Raw genomic sequence first — 20,768 nt, 5'->3', positions numbered from 1 at the left:
TTTTCCTGGCGCTTTTGAAAACTACTGGGAAATTTAAATTTTGACCTCCCCAATGCACCAACGAAATTCACTTTCCAATCGAACAAGATACTGCAGTTGAAAATCGTAGCATTATTTCGACTACTTATCGTGTACACAGACACAAAAAAAAAAAAATAAAAAAAAAAACACACATTGTAAAATCAATACATTCATCGTTCCACTCAGAATCTAAAATGATATGTTATTATAGCGCTTTAATGTTATTGATTTGTAATTTCTGTCTGAGAAAAAAGATTAAATATTTGATTTAAAAAATTATTTTCTTGACTGAACACTTGTGCGCCTTGAAAAATAGTAGAACATCATGAAAATTTGTTTTTTTTCCAGGATAAATGAAGGATATTTCTTCTTAGAAATGTATGAACATTTTAGAATTGTGATTTCAGTACATTTCAGGTAATGATTTAGAGTATAATTTAATGAGTTGTCCTGGTGTCCTAGGTCTACCCTTATACTACTATGTACCTACCACAAATTAAGATATTCTTAATTTTATCTTAGGTATATCTAAAGTATCTATTAATTATATCTTAGGTATACTTAAGTATATCTTAATTCATGGTACCTACCTATATTTTTCACAATATAAAATAATATTACTGAGAATACATTTTTAGATTCTGAGCGGAGTTATGAATGTATTGATTTTACAAAAATGTTTTTTAATTTTTAATTTTTTTTTTTTGTCTCTCATCACCTTTTAGGACATTAAAAGTGCTTAGATTTTCTTCAACAATACCTTTTCTGATAGGAAAGTGAATGTGGCCCAGTATTCAGACGTGATGTAGCCACCGTACGTTCACACTCTTGTACCTACCTCTTCGTTCTTGATTATCATATTTTTGCATTACGACTTAGATTATTTTCGTTGACAACGTATTACGCGACTTTGAGAATATTCGAGCAATCGTTTATTTTGTAAGACACTGGTTTTTCTTCGTTAATTCGAATAATCTAATAGTATTTTAAATTTAACTTGTCTTATATTTTTACAATTTTAATAAATAACACATCAACCTACAATTTGTTGATCATTTGACGCTTCTACCATCATCCCGTCCTGTCACCATATCCTGTAAGTCAGGTGCACGCAACAAATATTTTTAAAGAAATGCGATTAGATAAAGAGTTTGATGAAATGTGGGATATAGTAATTGAAATGACAATAGAAAATAATATCGAACCTGCCCAATCACCTAGAAAAAAAAATACCAATGAGACTTTGAGGGGGTGGACATCAACCCGAAGAAATACAGATTAAAGATTATTACCGAATAAATATTTATTTTTCAGTATTGGATATTATTGTGAAAGAATAGGAAAATGAACCAGAAATATTGGATGCTGGGCTGATGAATGTATTTACTAATGAAAATCCTGATGAAAAGTTATTGGACATTATTTTTAAGACCTATAAGTTTGATAATTATGAACTTCAAGTAGAACTAAAAATCTTTAATAGAATGTTTAAATCTGAGCAAACCAACTCAAATAATAGTTTATTTCAAAACAAATTGGATTATATGAAACAAGGTGAAATTAAAGATGGGTTTCCTTTACTATCTGAAATTTTAAAACTATTTGACAATACCTACAAATACTGTGTCATGTGAACGAAGTTTTTCTTGCTTAAGAAGGCTTAAAACTTTCCTCAGATCAACTATGGGACAAGAAAGACTGTCCGATTTAACTATATTACAAATTGAAAGGAATCGAGTTATAGATTCCGAAATTGTATTCGACGCGTTCAACGCAGCAGCAGAAACTGTACATGGTAAACGCTTAAGTTTAATTTAATTTTGTTAACTAATATGTATTAATATTTATTATATCAATGTAATAAATTACAGTATTGACTAATTATTTTAATTTGTATAATACAATTTACTTACTTCATATTAATGATAATATTAAATTGTGTATACAATTTCGATCGAGGAACTGGAATTGAGTAATAAGTTGTAAATAAATTTGCAGTGAAACGAGGGATATTGACATTTTGTAGAAAGGTTGTAACTTTTCTGATTAGTTTTGCACCCCCTGAATTTTAGCGAAGCTAAACGCCTATGGCGTATTATATTAAACACAGATAATATGTCATTAAATTATTTATACATAATTAGTTGAGCCAGTTTCACAGTCGTTTGAAGTGGTGGGTGGTTCAATCGAAATATTTGAACTGCTAGTTTTAATTTCATTCGGCGTTTATCATAATATGTTAAACATCGAATACATTCTTTTTGCATATTATGCTGTAAATATTGAAATACAATATATATTATAATAAAATAAGGCATGTATATAAATTATAACCAATATACTTTAGCTATAAATTATATATTGTTTAGTCAAATTACAACTTTGTCAAATATTATTTCTGTAATTATTTATTTACAAATAAATATAAATAAGTATAATTATCTACATAATTATTTTAATTTAAAAAAGACCGAAACGATACAGTATTTACACAACATAATAATTTATATAAAATCATTGAAGATTTTTCTTTTACAAATAACTTAATTTTAAAGTAATATACACATAGGTTAGAGAAGAATATGTATATAAATATGATTATTATGGAATAAAGTTTATACAAAATCGATAACAAAAAAATAAATTATGTTCTAAAAAACTTGTTACATCAATTTATCATTAATACACCAAGTTTTCACATGATAGTATAATTTATTTGTTAAATGAAAAATCTGCCAGTTGAGCTATCTTAAAATTATGGAAATTTTATTTTTAAACACTGTAAAATTAATTAATAATGTTTTGAACACTTACGAAATACAATTACATTAAAATTGTATTAACAAAACTACCAACAATGTGTGTCACCTTAAAATGTTACGATTGTCTATTATTTTTAAACAAAAAAAACAGACGTCCATTAATTATTTAGAATTAAAACGCTTCAAATAAAATATATTCAAAAAATATATGTATAAATAAAAGAAGAGAATCCTACAAATTAAAACCACATATTTCATTCTCCCAATAGTTTATAACTTTTGTTTTAACTAATAAAATAGTCCTAACAATTTTTTGTTTATTTCATTTAGATTCTATATAAAATCTTAAAATCTAACAAAAGTGAAAATTGAGATCTTTTTTTTTTGACTAATCGTCAAATGTATTAAATGTACTTAAAGCTAAAAAAAAAGTTGTATATTGACTAAAAATTTAAGTTAAAAAAAAAAAAATTAAAATCTGGAAAAAATAGAAGAATAAATTCTTATTAATAATTATAAGCTTTTCTTATAGAACCTTTTTGTCATGTTGTCAAAAAAATAAAACAATCACAGTTAAAAAAAAACAACCCAAGGCTTAGTATAACGTAAACTTTAAAAAAAAATTGGTAATATAACAAGTACAAAAAAAGAAAAAAATTGTTCGATTTTAATGTAAAAGGTTAACAAATAGTTAAAAAAAAAAAAAATACTTTACATAATATTTTGCATATTGCACATTAACATGAAAATTTCTTATCTTAAACTAGATAACAAAATTAAAATTAATTGACATCTGCTGGCCTTAACATGATAATATCAATAACTTGGAGTATTCATAGAACATTTGTTTGTATTATTAGTTCAATTAACAACAAATTGAGGAAAACAACATCTTAATATTATGAATTTACATTTTAAATTAATTAAATTTGTTTTAAATAAATAAATATGAATGTACAAACTAAAATTAAATAAATAAATTACATTTTATTAATTTTTATACACAAAATGCTTATCAATGATAAGATTGATCTAAAATTATAAGAATTTTTACCGTCACCGAACTTCACAATTATTGTTTAATGAAGTGTCAGGATTTGTTTGGTTACTAGGAGGTTTCATAACATATCCTTCTTTACATCTAGATATTTTCAATTTAATGGGGGAAGCTTTTTTTGGCTCTGTAACAACTGCACTTACTTCAGCTTCATCGGGTGCTGCTTTTGAGAATCTAATAATCAATTTTGGAGTGCTTTCTTTAGCCTCTATCACTTGAACCTGAGATATCTCTTTATTTGTGCGCGGTTTCTTTTTCCTAGATACTGATGGACTAGACCGACGTTTCTTTTTGTTTTTTGTAACAGGAGCTATAGAAATTGAAGTGGATGCTAATGCATCTTCTTCAAAACGAGCAAACACTTTCTTTCTGAATTTCATACTGTCTCGCCTTAACTGTTCCATAGTAGGTGCTATCAAATGATTAGTGTCATCATTTTGAGTATCACAAATTCTTTTTTTAGGTGGACGGAGACTACGTTTTTCTTCCATTGTTGTCACTACTGGCTGTTCCCCACCAATTTTTATTTTTATTTTGGGTGTTGTAGCTTCTTTGCGAATATTATTGAAGTAATTAGATTTTGGATCATCAGATCCATATTTAGTACGCTTCTTTTCCATATTAGCATCTACCACTGCTTTGTAGTCTTCTTTGGTAGGGATCGTAGTCATTGATGCTACTGCTTTTGGTATGGTAATGATATTTCGACTTAGCGGAGGGACTACAGGATGGTTTGTTGTCTGTTCGATATTATCTTGTTGATTACAATATTGCCGAAGTAATTCTTTTTTCCTCATTTGTCTGAAATTCGAGGGTACACTAGCAGCTTCTGAAGGAGGAACTGAATGACTTGGTATATTCATACTTATAGCCGATGTATCAATTGTTGGTAATATTGGCTGATTTTGAACATTGTTGTATTTAGCATTTAAGAAAGGACCTTTTATTTTAACTTTAAGTTGATTCCTAGAATCACTTTGCAATACTGTACTTGATGCTACTGGTTCTTTTTCAACAGGAAGTGGGAGTTTAACTATCTTGATCTGGTCATCCATTAAAACTAATTGATCTTCAATATCTTTATCTTTGGAAGATAATTTTGATAAGTTCTGTAAGTCTTCTTTTAAGGTATTCACAATATCAGTTACTTTATCATCAACATTAGTGTTGGTATCATAAATGTTATCGGAATATGATGTTGCATTGTCATATGAATCATATGTTCTCATATCAACGGGCCCTGGTAACATAGGAGTCAGTTCATCAATTATTATCGGAGCAGGTGGATCTTCAATAGTAGTTTCTATAATGGGGGAAGGAGGTTTAAGTTCTTTTATACTGGCATGTTTTCTCCTGTAGTTATTAGGGCTGCTATGCACTTTAGGCGATACAGGTGATTTACTATCAGCTTTAACATCAGACTTTTTACGTTCACGCATTGCTCGAAGATTCTCCATAACACCATTATTATCATTACCAAATTCTTCAACAAAATCAAGATCATAGGCAGTACCAGCAAGTTTACTAACAGCAGGATTATAATCAGTAAAATGATTCGATGAACGTCCACGCCCACGACCTCGACCACGTCCAGAAGTTTTGGACTGAGGTTTTGGTCCTCGTTTGTTCTGCTTTTTAATTTCTGGTGAATGATCAACTATTTCAGGTGATTTATATGATTGAGCAGTAACACGACTAGAAGATCGAGTTGGTTTAGAAGGAGACTTTTTATCAGAAGGTGTGCGATTAGGATGAGGTGAACTAGTCACAGAAGGAGATGAAGCAATAATGGACATTGGGGATCGTTCTGGCAAAGGAGTTGTTGGAAGAGCAGGTGATTGTTTAGGAGTTGGTATACTTGGAGTAGTTTGATTAGATACTTGACTGACACTGATAGGTGTCTGTATTGGTGTTTGATTAATGATGTTTTGACTAACTTCTGCTTGACATATTGATGGTGTATGTACTTCTGGAATAGACTGTTGATTATTCAATGGCATTTGGTTTGATATAGGTGTGGTTAATTGAATGGTGGACGTTACTTGTCCACTAGTAATTTTACTTTGACTAAAAACAGGCTCTTGGTTGTTAGAAATTGATTGTGCAAGAGTTATTTCAGTTTGGTTATTTGAAGTTACTGGTATTTGATGTTGATTTGAGGTCGATTGTACTTTTATCTCTTGGGTTTGGTTATTTGTTGAAGCTGGAATTTGATTGTGAACACCAGACATTTGATTACTGGTAGAGACTCTGGGAGTTTGAATTGTTGGTAAAATAGAAAGTTGATTATCTATCATAGATGCTTGATTAATTGCATTGAATACAGTATGCATCACTGATTCTGTATGTGTAGATAAATTATTAGTACCAGAACCCACCAAAAGATTGCTTTCGTTATACATACTTATATCATTAAATGGTGGAATAAAATTATCATGATGTGTCATTGGAGATATCATGGCTGCAGTAAATGCCATATTTTGGGTTGACGAAGTGAAGGCTGCTGTACAAGGAGTTTGCAAATGTAATGGTTTATTTAACTCTGGCATCAATGATTGATGAGCTGAGAATGGTGGAGGTATTGCAAATTGCTGAGGATTAAAAGTTCTCGAAGACGACATAAAAGACAACTGATTATTAGTAGGTGGATTCAATATAAATGATGGATCCGAATATTGAGAATACTGCATATTGTCCATTTGCATCGGAACAGATGTAGGAAACGTGTGTATATTTTGATATACTGACTCTGTTGTAGTTGGATCTCTATGTTCTGGAGATGGTTCATTTGAAGTATCTGAACGTCGAGATGGCATCACAACGCTATCTGACCAACGATTGGCATCATTAATATCCTGATAAGGAGATTCTGCCTGACTACGTTGACTTGGTGGTACCCACCTCTCATCAGATAAAGCACTTTCACTCCTATCCAATTTATCTCGTTCTGGAACTTTATTCACATCTACTACTTCATTGGACTGTTGATGGAATTTGTTGTATGCATTATAAAGAATATTATCTGTTTTTTGTTCTGGTTCAGATGGTTTAGGTGGTTCAAGTATTTTAGGAGTATCGTTTAACTCAATATTTTCTATATTCTCATTTTCTAATGGAACAGATTTTTTGGTGATTCCTAATCTCAACTTTTCAACGAGATTTAATGTTTCTCTAGCTGTAACTTCTTTAGAATCGTCTTTGAAGAGGAATTCGTTGTTGAATGTAAAAGTTAATGGAGCATTTCGAACATCTGTATCTCTTGTTAAGCCAAATCCTTCTTCATTTGCTGCTTGTTCAACAGCAAGCATATCATTATCAAAGTCAAAATCTGGAATATCTTTATTACACTGTTGTGGAGAAAATATTGATCTTTGACCTCCGGAATAATGATTACTACAGTTGAATGGCAATTTAGAGAATTTCTTATTATCGTAATCAATATTATTAACCAATTCTCGTTCTATATCTTGTCTGGTTAAAAATGAAGAACTTAATAAATTTTCATCTTTGAGATCATTTAAACGATGACCACCTGGTAAATACAAGTTTAACTCATCGGTTTTCTTATTTTCTTTATCAGATGTATGTTGTACTGGTGTTACATTTTTATTTTTCACTTCTTGAATATTTTTATTAAGGCCATGGTCTTCTTTGAGAACTCTTTGATCACCATCATCAAGTTTCAACTTCTTCTCAACCTCTTTGTCCTCAACTGCATGTATGGGCTGTTTCGTTTCTTGTTTAGTTCCGTCCGGCTGACTAGTTGATGTTCCAACGTGGTCACTATCGCTCGATTTTCTATTTCCATCATCCCCGACACTAGAATCTCCACATGTGATGATTTGAACAGTATCGCATCGATCACTTCCAATCGATTTTCTTCTAGATTCCTCTCTCTTAGGTGGCGGATCCTGAAACCTGTGTTCAGGCCGCCTGTCGGAAGTTTTAAGCTTCTTGTCTGGCGCCCTGATCACTTTTTGGTCTTTATCAGACTCACTACTAGAGGAGGAACTAATTTTAATTGGCTTATTCTCTGATAACCAACCTTTAGCTTTAGGAGGGCTTTTAGATTTATTAATTTCTTTTTGTGGGCTTATACGATCAATAGATTTATTCTTCTTCTCTGGTTCTGTATCACTTTCAGAAGTAGATGATCCAGATGAAGATGAAGAACTAGACGTACTTGAAGTACTTGATGAACTACTAGAAGAACTACTACTCGATGTAGAGGATAAAGAAGACTTTGTACTACGTTTAGACTTAATAGTTGAATCGTCTTTTTTAACAGAATCAGATACTTTGGTTTCTTCAACAGGTTTTGTCATACCACTCTTAATACCTTGAATGGCTTTTTTAGCGGCTTGCCTCTGTGGAACAATACTGAATGAATCTTGTGGATCAGATTCTTTTTCTACTGAACTTAGTTTTTCAGTGTTTTTAATTTTATTAACTTTAGTAGGTTGTTTATCTGGTGATTTAATATTAGATGTAACTCTTTCAGGAGATTTTTTATGTGTTGAAAATAATTTTTCTGGTGATTTCTTTTCATTTGAAATTTCATCATGCTTATTATGCACCCGATGAATACTTTCAGTAGCTTTCTTAGCAGCTTGTCTTTGAGGTACAATAAGTTCTGAAGGCACCGTAGTATTATTTTTAGCATCGTCTTTTTTGATTTTTTTAGTATCCTTCTCCAATAGCGTTTCTTTAGGTTTAGCAACAGAAGTACTTTTATCTTTTATAACTTTAACTTTAGACTTTCCTTGAGAGAACTCTTTAACTGCTGCTTTCGTATGTGTGTAAGAGATACTATCATCTTTGGTTGATACTTCAGAATCTGAGTCAGAATAAATATTATTTACCTTAGTTGGACGTTTAGATGAAAGTTTAGGTAAAGAAACATCTTCGCTATCTTCACTACCAAATTGCTTTTCTATCTGTAATAATTTTTTATTAGGTGATACATTCCATTTTTGTTTTACTTTATCATTTTCTTCTTCAGTAGACGAATCAGTAGAAAGTTTTGTTTTCGAACGTTTTTTATTCAGCCTTTTTTCTTTTAATTTACGTTTATTCAACATAGATTTGATTAGTTCAGCTTCATCCATACTTGATCGTTCACTACTTATTAGTCTTGGAGGTTTTAGTTCAAGATCACTACTGCTTGACATACTTGAGTATCGTATAGACCCATTGATATAAGACCGTTTATATGGATTATTACTTGAGGGCCATTTCAAACTAGTATAATTGGATTTTTCTGGTGAACCAGCACCAGCAATACGAGATAACATAGTTTCAAAATCAGTGCTTAAGTCTGGAGCATCAGGATACGAGTATAATCGATCATATATTGATGGTCCATGATTAGCTTCCTGGACAGCTGATACTTCTGCTGAACTAAGATTAAGCTTGGTATCTGAAAGAACGGCAACTTGTTTGTGAAAAGTTTGCTCACGTAAGCTGAGTAAATTACGAGAAAGCTTTTCTCTTCTGCTGACCATGTAACACAAATTCCGTACCTAACAAGCAAATTTAATTTAATAATTAACATAAATCATTATAACATTTAGTCTAGCAATAATTTTCATTTCAGTTTTATCACATACCCTTTCTAAATCTTGTCTAAGTTGTACAAACATTTTGTGTTTTTCTAAATCTGCTTGTTCTTGCTGTCTTCCAAGAAGATCACCGTCATCAGATTTTGGTAATAACAAAGGTCTGTTATTTCCAGATCTTCTTTTTAATACCCAATAATTATAAATGTATAGAATACCATCATTATCAACATCACGACATTGTGTAACATCAATGACACTAACATGCTTTTCAAATTCACCTTCGATTTCTTGCAGCCTGAAAAAAAAAATTATATTTGTAAAATGCAATATTAATTTTAACTTTTTTGAAATACACATACTTGGCTGCTCTAGCTTGATTTTTTTCTTCAGAAGTCATATCTTTTCGTTTCCTTTTTGTAGAATCTTCATCTTCTGAACCAGAATTTCTATCTTTTTTACTAGTTACACTATGTTTTTGACAATACGACTAAAACATTTAAAAACATTTTTCAATAAAACTAACAATATTAAAATACATGAAATGTATGTCCAATGATACTAACCCGTAATTTAACTCCGTCTTCAGCACTCTCGTCTTCAATAATAGCTCTCATTTCAAGACCGTGCTTAAAAGCACAAGTAACATGATATGCAGTCTTGCATGTTTTAACTGAACATTGAATACATGCTCCAACTCGTTCTCGGCACAATACACATATTAGGGCCCATCGACTAGGCTAAAATTATAGGATATATTATTATACAATTCTTGATTTATTTTACCATGTTCCTGATCATAATACTTACAGGTATACTTGATATTTTAGTTATAGGTTCCATTTTTTCTACACACCCGATGCTAACTTCTGGTATCCACAATGCACATGATACATGAGCCCATTTATGACCTGATCGAGTGCATTTCATTGCACCATTTTTATTTGGACAGAGTACACATTCAGGACGAAAACGTAAAGTACATGTACGACACAGCCATGACCCAGATGGGATTGTGGTAATACCATAACATGCTTGATGAACACAAATATTGCAATTATCACAAAACACCATTTCATTACCATCTTCTGAATCAGGCTAAAAAGATACAAATTATGATTATATATTTATAAATATTAAATTATTTTCAGCGTCAATCACTATCTTAGTAATTTATCTAGTATCTAATGTTATTATAATATTTTAGAATGGTTTCTTAAACATTGTGTGACCATAAATACTTCATTTTCCCAATAATTATTTAAGTTGAGTATATAATATGGGTTATTCTAAAAAAATAAGCTACTCGACATAGATAAATATTTTTACCATCAATTTTATCTTAAAAAAACAGATTTACAAATTGCCTATTTTCAATTTTTTCTTTTTAGTGTCAATAAATACACAAAAACGGCAAGCAATTATAAAATAAAAAAATATTGATTATAACCAGTTATTTGATGTCTGGTCCATCTGATATCCGTTATACTCTGCATTCTCCCTTTTACAAATAAAAACAAAAGCTCTTTGATAACTGTCTAAAAACTAACGTAAATGCTCTGTTACTTAATTATAGAATATGGGTAACTGGATAAATGATTAAAACAGAACAAATTATCTTTAGGTTCCTAGATATTTTTAAGAACTTTAGAGATCTTGGTATAACATCTTGAAAAAAAAAAATGTTCACCTGGTTCAAACAATATTATTGTCACTAAGGGCCCGTTTTACAATAATAGTTTAAACCTCGGTTACGCTGAGGTTACCAGTAATCCACTGATTTTACCGGCTGAATTTGGCGGTTTAACTTTAGTTTAATGATTGTAATACTGGCACTTATTCTGTTAAGTGACATACAGCCTTATCTACATGTGTTGCTCTATCTTACAACGCGCATCATTTTACCCGGCTTAAAAACTGTCATACTTAAGTTTTCCACACACTGCCGTGATAGTGATAAAATACAGCCGAACATAATTTACGCCACCATAGAATTTTACAGCACCGCTGCAGTGTGTGGCTTAACACAAATAATGTTCTTACCCATATGTTTAAAAACAGATAAATTCACTATATTAAAAATACCACAAAATTGGTTTAGCTAAATACAAATTTGTCGCAGTACGTTTGTATGACGAAGACAACACATGTAAGTATAGGATCTTCTTACCACATTATAAGTAATAATTGTTCTTATTTTAATGTTCCTTTATTATATGTAAATATAAATTAATTATTTAACAGTGAACAAACCGAACGGCACACATCGCAGATAACATTTTCATCATATTCGATTCCAAGGCCTTCTTCTTCCTTAATTATTGTTTGCACTTTTTCCCAGCATCTCATTTCTAATTCTTCCATAACATGCTCAAATTGATCATCTTTTATTTTTGGGAAGCCTAAATAAATATTTAGTTAAAATTTCAATTCACATGTTTAAAATACTTTTGACTTATTACCTCCTAATGATCTTTCACCATTACACAATTTTAACCAAGCTGAATCTACATCATCCATATCATATGAACAGGATTTTTCTGCTTTTAAAGGTAAAAGCGACAGTTGATGTTCTTCGGTTTTAAAATGTTCATCTTTGGTGATGCGAATATATTTATGTTTGGGCCTAATATAAGAATAAGATTAGTATAGGTAATGCAAATTAGAATAATTAGGGAAGATTAAATATATAAAAAAAACATACAGTTTGAATTCATTATGTTGAGAGTGATAAATTGATGAAGGTGAACGCCTAGGTGATTTAGTTGATGACTGCAAGCAGACAACTGGAATTTCATGAACACTTGAACCCGGCAAAGAATCTGGATTAACGGGTACTTGTACACCCCGTTCCCACTCTTGCTTCCATTGGTCACTAATAATCCAATATGCATCAGTAGATAACTGTTCAGAATCAGGAAGCTTCATGGCACTGATCAAGTCTTTACGAAATAACTAAGATGGAAAAATAAAAATTGTATATACTCGTATTAACATAAAGTTCATAATATGTAAGTAAAGAAAATATTTACTTCTGCTGGTGCATCAGTTGTAATCCTTGTATTATAAATTGATGATGGTATTTTCATATCTGAACGCGAGCCACTTTGAGTATCTAAGGAGGACGCTTCTTCTTCTTCCTGTAGCGTCGAAGGGCGCCCCTTCCGCCTCTTTGTCGGTACTATAAAAAGAGAATAAATTTAGATTTGTTTTAATTGATTACTTTAAATTACTACTTACATGGACATTCATCTTTAGAAATTGGTTGACGTTTAGTTCTATATGACATGCTGAGTTTGCAAATGATAAAAACCTAACTCCGCCTTCTGCAGCATTGATGCCTATTGTATATAAGAAAGGTATACAATGTGAATTATAACTTTTAACTTTTTTTTTTGACAAAAATATCAGTACCTATTAAAATAGCTTCTATTAACTTTTAAATTCAAACTAATTAAAATAATAAGTTACTAGGTAACAAATTATAAATGTATGTGTGTGTAAAATTATTTATGCTCTGCAGCCTGTCTATGTTACATAAAATAAGAAATTCATAATTTTTATTTAATTTAATTTTGAGATATATAATATGATCTTACTATTTAAGTTTAAAATAATGTGAGCCACAATTTCCTAAAATTGTATGGCTACTGGCAAATGATATTATTATAAAATAAAGGAACATAATAGTACGTCTGGAGCAGTGAAAAGGTTGATTAAAATAATGGAAATCCGACTAGGAATTTCTAAAAGTACTCCCCCCACACAAAATTGTATTCTTTATATGCCACTGCCTTAAATTAATAAACAGTAATTTTATACACCCAGGTTCTAAATTAAAAAATAACCGAATGAGAATGATTTCAAACTTAATCATTATTAAATTTATTGTTTTTGATTTATTAACATTTTGAAATTCATTTCATATTAGATAATTATTTTTTTTAATGGTTTAAGCCGTTTAAGGTATTTTTTTTTTTAACTTTGTACTTAATAATATTTTAATAAATGGTAATAATTATTTTATAAAAGTATTACAGTTAAATAATAATTCAAATCAAAGATATGAGAAATTGTAAATTTGAAATGATTCTCACGTCAATTTAGATTTTAGAACCATAATTCTAAATAAAAGCAACTTAAATCCCTAGCTCCGTTTTTTTTTAATCTAAATAATGGTATAAAATATATAGGTGTTTATATATTTTGAAGAAAATACAATTTTTACTAGCCTGAGGGCTTTGATAAGTACAATTTTGAAATGTTCGTATTAATGTGTATTTAGCTAGCCACAAAAGGACCCGATTCATCTAACGTAATTTACTGATAAATTAAGTAGTGTTATATCAAAAGTTATCACACAAGTTTTGTATCTAAAATATAATTTAGGAGTATATCGCTGCTGTATTTTTTACTGGTCACTGCTTAGCTACCCTTTAGGTGAGGTAGGTCTATTAGTAAAAAATCTGGGTATATTTCTACTTTACCGGGCACCCTTTTTTTTGCAATTTTTATTTTGGAAACTTATGTAGTTAAGTACGCTGAAAACGATGGTGAAAACCGAATTTGGGGCACGGACTTAGTTTTGAAGTTATGGCCTAATGAAGTTCACTATTTCGCGATTTTTACGCATTCGCGCATCACACTAGTTTATTACGACTATTGTTCTATTTCATCGTATGATAACTATCAATTAGTTTAGATTAAAGAAGAATTAAGAAGAATTAAACTAAGAAGTTCATGGATTACAATATTACATACTATGATTATACTGATATTATTAGCGTTTATTAATTAAAAAAATCATATCCCGGAGCGTTGTCATCGTCACTGTCGTCTTATGCATTTCGGTGCATTATGTAATACACCAAAATTCTGGAGCATTTCTATTAATGCCAATCCTTCGTTTTGAAGAGACAGTTCTTTTAAGTCATATAAATTTAAATTCTTGACACCATTGTAATATATTTTTAAAGAACATGTAATTGAATATATTAGAAAAAACACTAGTTTCGTATATAACAAGTCAATACTGAAACGTTTTAGATATCTTTGTAATCTCATATTAAAGTGTTTTTGCTCAAAATACATTTATTTATTTGTTATATTATCTTAATGAATGTCGTTAAGATAAAAATAATTGGTATATAGTGGTGTTTTCGAAATAGTTGTAGTAAACTAGTTTGATGCGCAAATGCGTAAAAATCGCGAAATAGTGAACTTCATTAGGCCATAACTTCAAAACTAAGTTCGTGCCCCAAATTCGGTTTTCACCATCGTTTTCAGCGTACTTAACTACATAAGTTTCCAAAAAAAAAATTGCAAAAAAAAGGGTGCCCAGTAAAGTAGAAATGTTCCAAAATCTGATTCAAAAAACAAAAAAAAAAAATTTGCATTTACTTACCACATAGCAGAGTTGAAATAAAGGTGTATGATAAATTGTCTTATTGTTAATTTTTGAAGAATAACTGAAAAATAAATAAATAATTATAAGCTACAATGATTAGATTGATTTGCACTCATAGAAAATTCCAAATATTTAACCTTTTACAACCAGGTAGGAATAAAGTCTATATACCTAGACTAGCAATACGAAAACAAATATGCACATTCATCATACAGCATGATGATTTGGGAAACAAATATAAATATAGGTAGGTTGTTTATTTAAAAAAAATTTTTTTTAAAGAATTAGACTAAATTTCTTAAATATTAATCTTTTAAATTTTTAAAATATCTAGTCTTAACAATATAATATGCCATTACATAAACCCAAATCAAAACGATAAAATTGCAAAATTTAGAAAAATACATGTTTGACTGAATTGCAGCTAGGTATATTTAAAAGTCATATATTCTGTTTCAGAAGCTATGGTATTAGTTTATAAATTTAAGTTTAACCAAAACACTAGGCAATACTAAAGATGATCGAAAGAAGAGTATTGGCTATTGACTATTGGCTAAGTGACCATAGATAATAAAGGAATGGTTAGGCTTGGGCTATATTCTTGGCTTATAGCTATAATCTTTAATATAAGAATTATAAGAATTTGAGGTGAGTTACGACGGAATTGTAACATGGGCTGTTAGCACTTACATTTTGTAAGCCTGACTATGATGAAGTATTCATAAAATATTATAGGTAGGTAGATGTACAATTTAAATGGCTAGTAAAATAGTTAAATTTATTACATTTCATTTAGGAAATAAACTTGATTTTATAGAACAAAAATTATATTAAGAACCCTTATAAACCTAGATGCACTCCCTGGTATTAAATCTCCAATTAGAGCTAATAAGCTAAGTCTGGGCTGGACGGTTCACGTTGGATGGAAAATTGAGTCTCATAATAATATATCTTTAAGTATAAGTTTCATAAATCTTAAATTTCCAATTCTATATACACTATTAGTATTCTAATTGAGAACTAATTTAGAAGGTTAAATCTTCAGTAAACCATGGAAAGTTAAAACTAACTTAGATAATGACAGTTTTGGGAGCTAGTTTGGCATGCGACCGAATGCGTTATCTTTAAAGTTTAGTTACCTTTCAGTGCAGTGATTTTTAGTTTATTAATTATGGCTACGATTGTGTTTTGTAAATTATATTCTACTTTGACAAATAAGATTGTGTAATCAGTTTCAGTAAATTATTATTAAAATGTGCCGAACATAAGGCCTCTGCCACTTATCACACATGAGGCACTGAGATGTAGGTAAAATAAAGAAAATACCACAATGGGAAGTGGATGGCCATAATTCTATGTCCAAAAAGAGCCTGTCAGACAACAAAAACACCAAATGGAAGAAGAAGTTATTTACATTTAAATCACTAGAATCAACATTGTAACAGTGAGAAGGTAACACTTTGTAATATTATTGAATTTTTATTTATGTTTGTATTAGAATTGTAGTGAAGTAAGTTAAAGACAAATGACTGCATACTGGTGTCTTGTCACCAAACATCATAATATATTGATCCGAATATATGAGTTTGCATTCAAAACATTGAGTGGTCATGGTTAGATGTGAAAATTAAAGTATTGAAGAAAACAATGGGTATTCCTCTTAATAATTTGAAGTCTTGATTACTACTTCTGGCAATTATACCTCAAAAACAGTCAGTAACTTTTACTCGCCTTGTTGGAAGCCATTCAGAACATGAATCAAAAATAAAACAAAATGCAATTTTTTCATCAGTTATATGTTATACAAAAATTACATTAATATTAAATAATGAAAAAACAACAATTGTAGAGCACAATCAAAAATTAAAAATCTTTTAATGAGTGCATATAAAATTAGCAACCAATTTTGTAAATATTACTTACCTACTCATAAATTATTTTTTTAAATGTCTAATTTAGAATATCAGATTATTTATTATTGGTACTATGTAGGTACTTACTACCTACCAATAGGTTCTAATATGAAGAAAGATTGAAAAAAATATTTTGACGGGTTTTTAAGAGATTTATAGAAGATATTATATTAATGTATACTAGGTACCTGAATAGCTTATAAAATAATAACCAAATAATAATAAATTTATGATTTAGGTATTTAATATATTATAATAGTGATGAACATAGTAGATCTGAATTTAAGAAATACTTCTTGAATTAATATTATTATTAATATCTAGGTAGGTAGGTACCTAATCGTATTAAATATAAATAAAAGTTACCCTTAATTAATTGAAGTTAATATTATTATGACAAGACTTTTTTGAAAAGAGCAAACTCAATTTACAAGCCATGAAAATTGTTCTAAGCACATAAACAACAAAACCAAAATAAATATACATTTTGAGTACTTCTACCCACGGTTACCTAATTAAATATTTTTAGATCAAAATTATTTTCATAATACATATAACTTTATATAATCTCAGACTAAAATATATTAATTAATTATCATTAATGGAATTGCTCGATCAAGATCCCAACTTTATCTGTTACCATTATCTTCCACCATACCATTGCCACCAATTTACTTAACAAACTTTAATATCTTCAAATTGCTTACCTATTTAGGTATTGTTGTATTTGTTAACCGTGTTTCTACCTATCTAATTTTATATGATCAATATTTATATAAATAAAAATATCTATGTTATCTCTATAAACGGCCACTGTTCCCGAGGATTATTTTAAATAAAATAATAAAAATGTAATTAATATAAAAACTAGGTTGTCTTACCAAATTTATGGAAACAAATAAAATACAATAATTTTAATCAAAACCATCAGATATTGTTGTTATAATATGATGATATTAAAACTGGTTTGTACCCACCAATAGCCACAATTTTAACAATTAAACAGAGAAGGTATATGCGATTCAATAGATTTTAACAATTTTAACGTACATTCAGTGAATTTAACAATATATACCTAATAATAAGATCTAGACAATCTAAACAACTGAGAGAATAGAGTAAAATAATAGTTGTTGGTAGTACATAGGACCTATGTAAACGTAAGGTGGTCTTAGTTGCTCTACACGCACACACACACACTTTTAGACAACACCTATGAGGAATGGATCGTAACGAGTGTCAATAACTTACCGAGTATATCGTGTATTGCAGCAATCAATTCACAAACGCCAAGCAGGTTGGGACTATACCAATGCTAGCGCATTCCATTGCAGTCGAAATGCTGGACGTCATCTGATGACTGACAATCACTAGGAACACAAACGAGACACATTAAGCAAAAAACGTTAGGGCGCTTGTTGGAGCTCAGACCTGGTTGCACGTGACTTTTAATAAGTAGGGGGGGGGGGGCAAGAAAATTAGGAAAATCCGTACGCGAGTTCACGCTGAAAGAATGAAATATAATATAATAATAAATAAAACATAAATTAATATTTTAACACTCGGGAGCGTAATAATAAAACGTAGATAATGACAACAAATGCGGGCGGCCGGCAGATGGCACCACCACCGTTTTCCCGTGTTTTCGTGTTTTGATTTGACGGGGAAGAGGAAAAAAAAGGACATGAGAAAAAAATCGTTAACAACCGAAATTGCAATCGGCTCCGCGGCTCATCCGAGTTGGAGTTCGATCCGTCAAGCCCCAGGGAAGTAGTGACAAATACCCGTGTACTTACATGTTGTGTGGCACGGACTAGGTAATCCCAAACAGCTCTCAACACGTCCAACACATTCGGTCGGGGGGGCCCGTTTACATCGGCGGCGGTACGGGTCGGGCGAGAGCGCGGTTCAATGGACGATGTCGGCGAGATCCGCTAGCGGACGAACGGTCACGGCGACGTGTACGCGACGGTGGACGTACAAACGGCGGCAGTAAACACGGTGTACGAACACACCAAAATGCGAGCGGTACGGATTTCGTACTTATCGTTTCATGCTCGACACTTGCGAGTAGCGATTGGCGATATTGGTACATAAAAAAAAAAACAAAAAAAAAAAAACAAAAAACACCTTCCTGCTCCTGATGACTGCAGTGCCGCCAACTGACACGCCACTCTTCTCCCTCCTATAGACAAATACCGTTTCGTGATATACGAACGCCTTCCGATTCGACGGACAACCACGGGTAAAATTCGAATTCTGTGAAGTTTTCTTGTTACCTTGGTATTCTTGTTTTATTTTTCATTTTCCACTTTTCCATTATTATTTTTATTTATCAGTTATCTTCTCGGTATCTATGCCGTCTAAACTACAAAATAAAAATATTTAATATTACGAAAAAAGGTATAGCGTATAGACCATTATATCATACTTATCTATGGTATAGACTTAAAGTGAAGATCAATGGTTGTGATCTCAATTTTAAATTTATGTAATTGTATATTTTAATATCTTATACACGTCATGTAGTATTAATTCACGAAAAATATGCAACATTTGGAAGATAATATAATATTTAAAAACAATATAGAAATGCACCAAAATTAATGTTTGCGCCTTGCGGAGCGATTGTATTATTATCGTCATAGACTTAAATAATAAATTCCGTCCCGTAATAATTTAAGACATGCCTATATACACAATATAAATTACACTCCCGTGAAAATATTTATAAGATATAGGATATAATCTAAACAGAATATACCTATATAAACAATTTATATTTCTACGTTACAATGTTATACGTTATGTATCTAAAATTACGATCATTATATTTATTATTTAGATCGTCAATAATGTGAACTGATTTTCATGGGATTTTTCCTCAACACGTGCGGTTGGTATACTTCGCTAATGGTATACGTTTGGCGCCACATTCCTGTACGGTCTCGTGATACATATTTTTAAATCGCTTAGTATGCTTATCGTAAACAAATCCCTGTGGCATGGTACGATCTAGCTCTGTTTAATGATATAACTATATACGATTTTTACCAAGGAAGTTACTATATCAGACTTAAATAACCGGCAAATCATTTTGAATTAACGCTATTACGCTTCTACAGTTTTACACAGGTAAAAACTAAAAATATCATAAGTCATAACCACTCGAGAGCGTGAGAAAGTATAATCGATAAGTAGCGGCGGTGGTCGGGTGCTATAAAGACGAACTACATATAATATGTGTGTATTGAATTTCCAACTGATAAAATATTATGTATTTTACATATATAATATTATACCGTTTAGCTTTGACGTGTTGGTCGAATAATGTCGCTTTGGATTTTAGTTGCTAAAATTATTGTGTAATCTGTAAAGTATATATAAATATAATATTAAAATATTAAATTCATACATAAAAAAATTAATAATATATTAATTATGTATAGCCATATGGGTAGATATAATATTTATATTATATAATGTATATTCAGTATTCCCGCTTCCTCTTCTCATTTACATTACCAAAGTTATGGTAAAATAGTTTGGGAAGGGATCATAGATCCCCTTCATTATACCTTTTCTCAATATTTAACTTAGATAAAGGTATAAAACGATAACCATAAATTATATTTTTTACACACTTTTTTTAAGTTCGCTTACACGTCTGTTTGTCTGTCTGTAATCAAATCTTGCGCGCTCGATTTAAGGCACTTTTTGACGATGAAAAATTCTGAAAATTGGTATAGACCTTATTCTTGGATGACAATACACGCAATAATCCGTTGTCATTTTAGGACCCGGACCTTGAGGTCGGCGATGACGGGTGTGCAAAGTCATCTCCGAGGAAGTACAGGTACGAAGGGTTTCTCTGGGTTAAGGCGGGTTTCCCGGGGTTTTTCGGGGTCGCTAAAACCGAATTTGAGGTCTAACAAATGCCCCGAAGTCCCCGGCATCCCCCCTACACGGATTCTGCAGTGGTACAGCTTTGGATGATATCGAAAAAATGAGACAACATCGTCAAAATATATCGGAAGAAATTGTAAATGA

The 20,768-nt window shown here is 30.8% G+C and overlaps 1 protein-coding gene across 1 annotated transcript; it reads right to left on the bottom strand.

Annotated features, from left to right (window-relative positions):
* Positions 1–3,744: 3,744 nt before the first annotated feature.
* On the bottom strand, positions 3,745–18,813 carry LOC100165704 (PHD finger protein rhinoceros). The gene is made up of 13 exons (XM_008182426.3): positions 18,515–18,813; positions 17,970–18,088; positions 14,803–14,866; positions 12,639–12,739; positions 12,431–12,579; positions 12,103–12,353; positions 11,861–12,024; positions 11,652–11,800; positions 10,209–10,496; positions 9,965–10,138; positions 9,761–9,888; positions 9,450–9,696; positions 3,745–9,362 (listed from the first exon to the last, which is right to left on the bottom strand). Exons 4-13 carry the CDS (start codon positions 12,685–12,687, stop codon positions 3,840–3,842), a joined length of 7,122 nt encoding a protein of 2,373 aa, XP_008180648.1. The 5' UTR covers positions 12,688–12,739; positions 14,803–14,866; positions 17,970–18,088; positions 18,515–18,813; the 3' UTR covers positions 3,745–3,839.
* Positions 18,814–20,768: the final 1,955 nt, after the last annotated feature.

Source organism: Acyrthosiphon pisum, chromosome A2, assembly GCF_005508785.2.
Source record: "Acyrthosiphon pisum isolate AL4f chromosome A2, pea_aphid_22Mar2018_4r6ur, whole genome shotgun sequence".
NCBI classification, from domain to species: Eukaryota; Metazoa; Arthropoda; class Insecta; order Hemiptera; family Aphididae; genus Acyrthosiphon; species Acyrthosiphon pisum.
The sequence above is the reverse complement of the archived record's forward strand: the minus strand, read 5'-3'. Positions and strand labels throughout refer to the sequence as shown.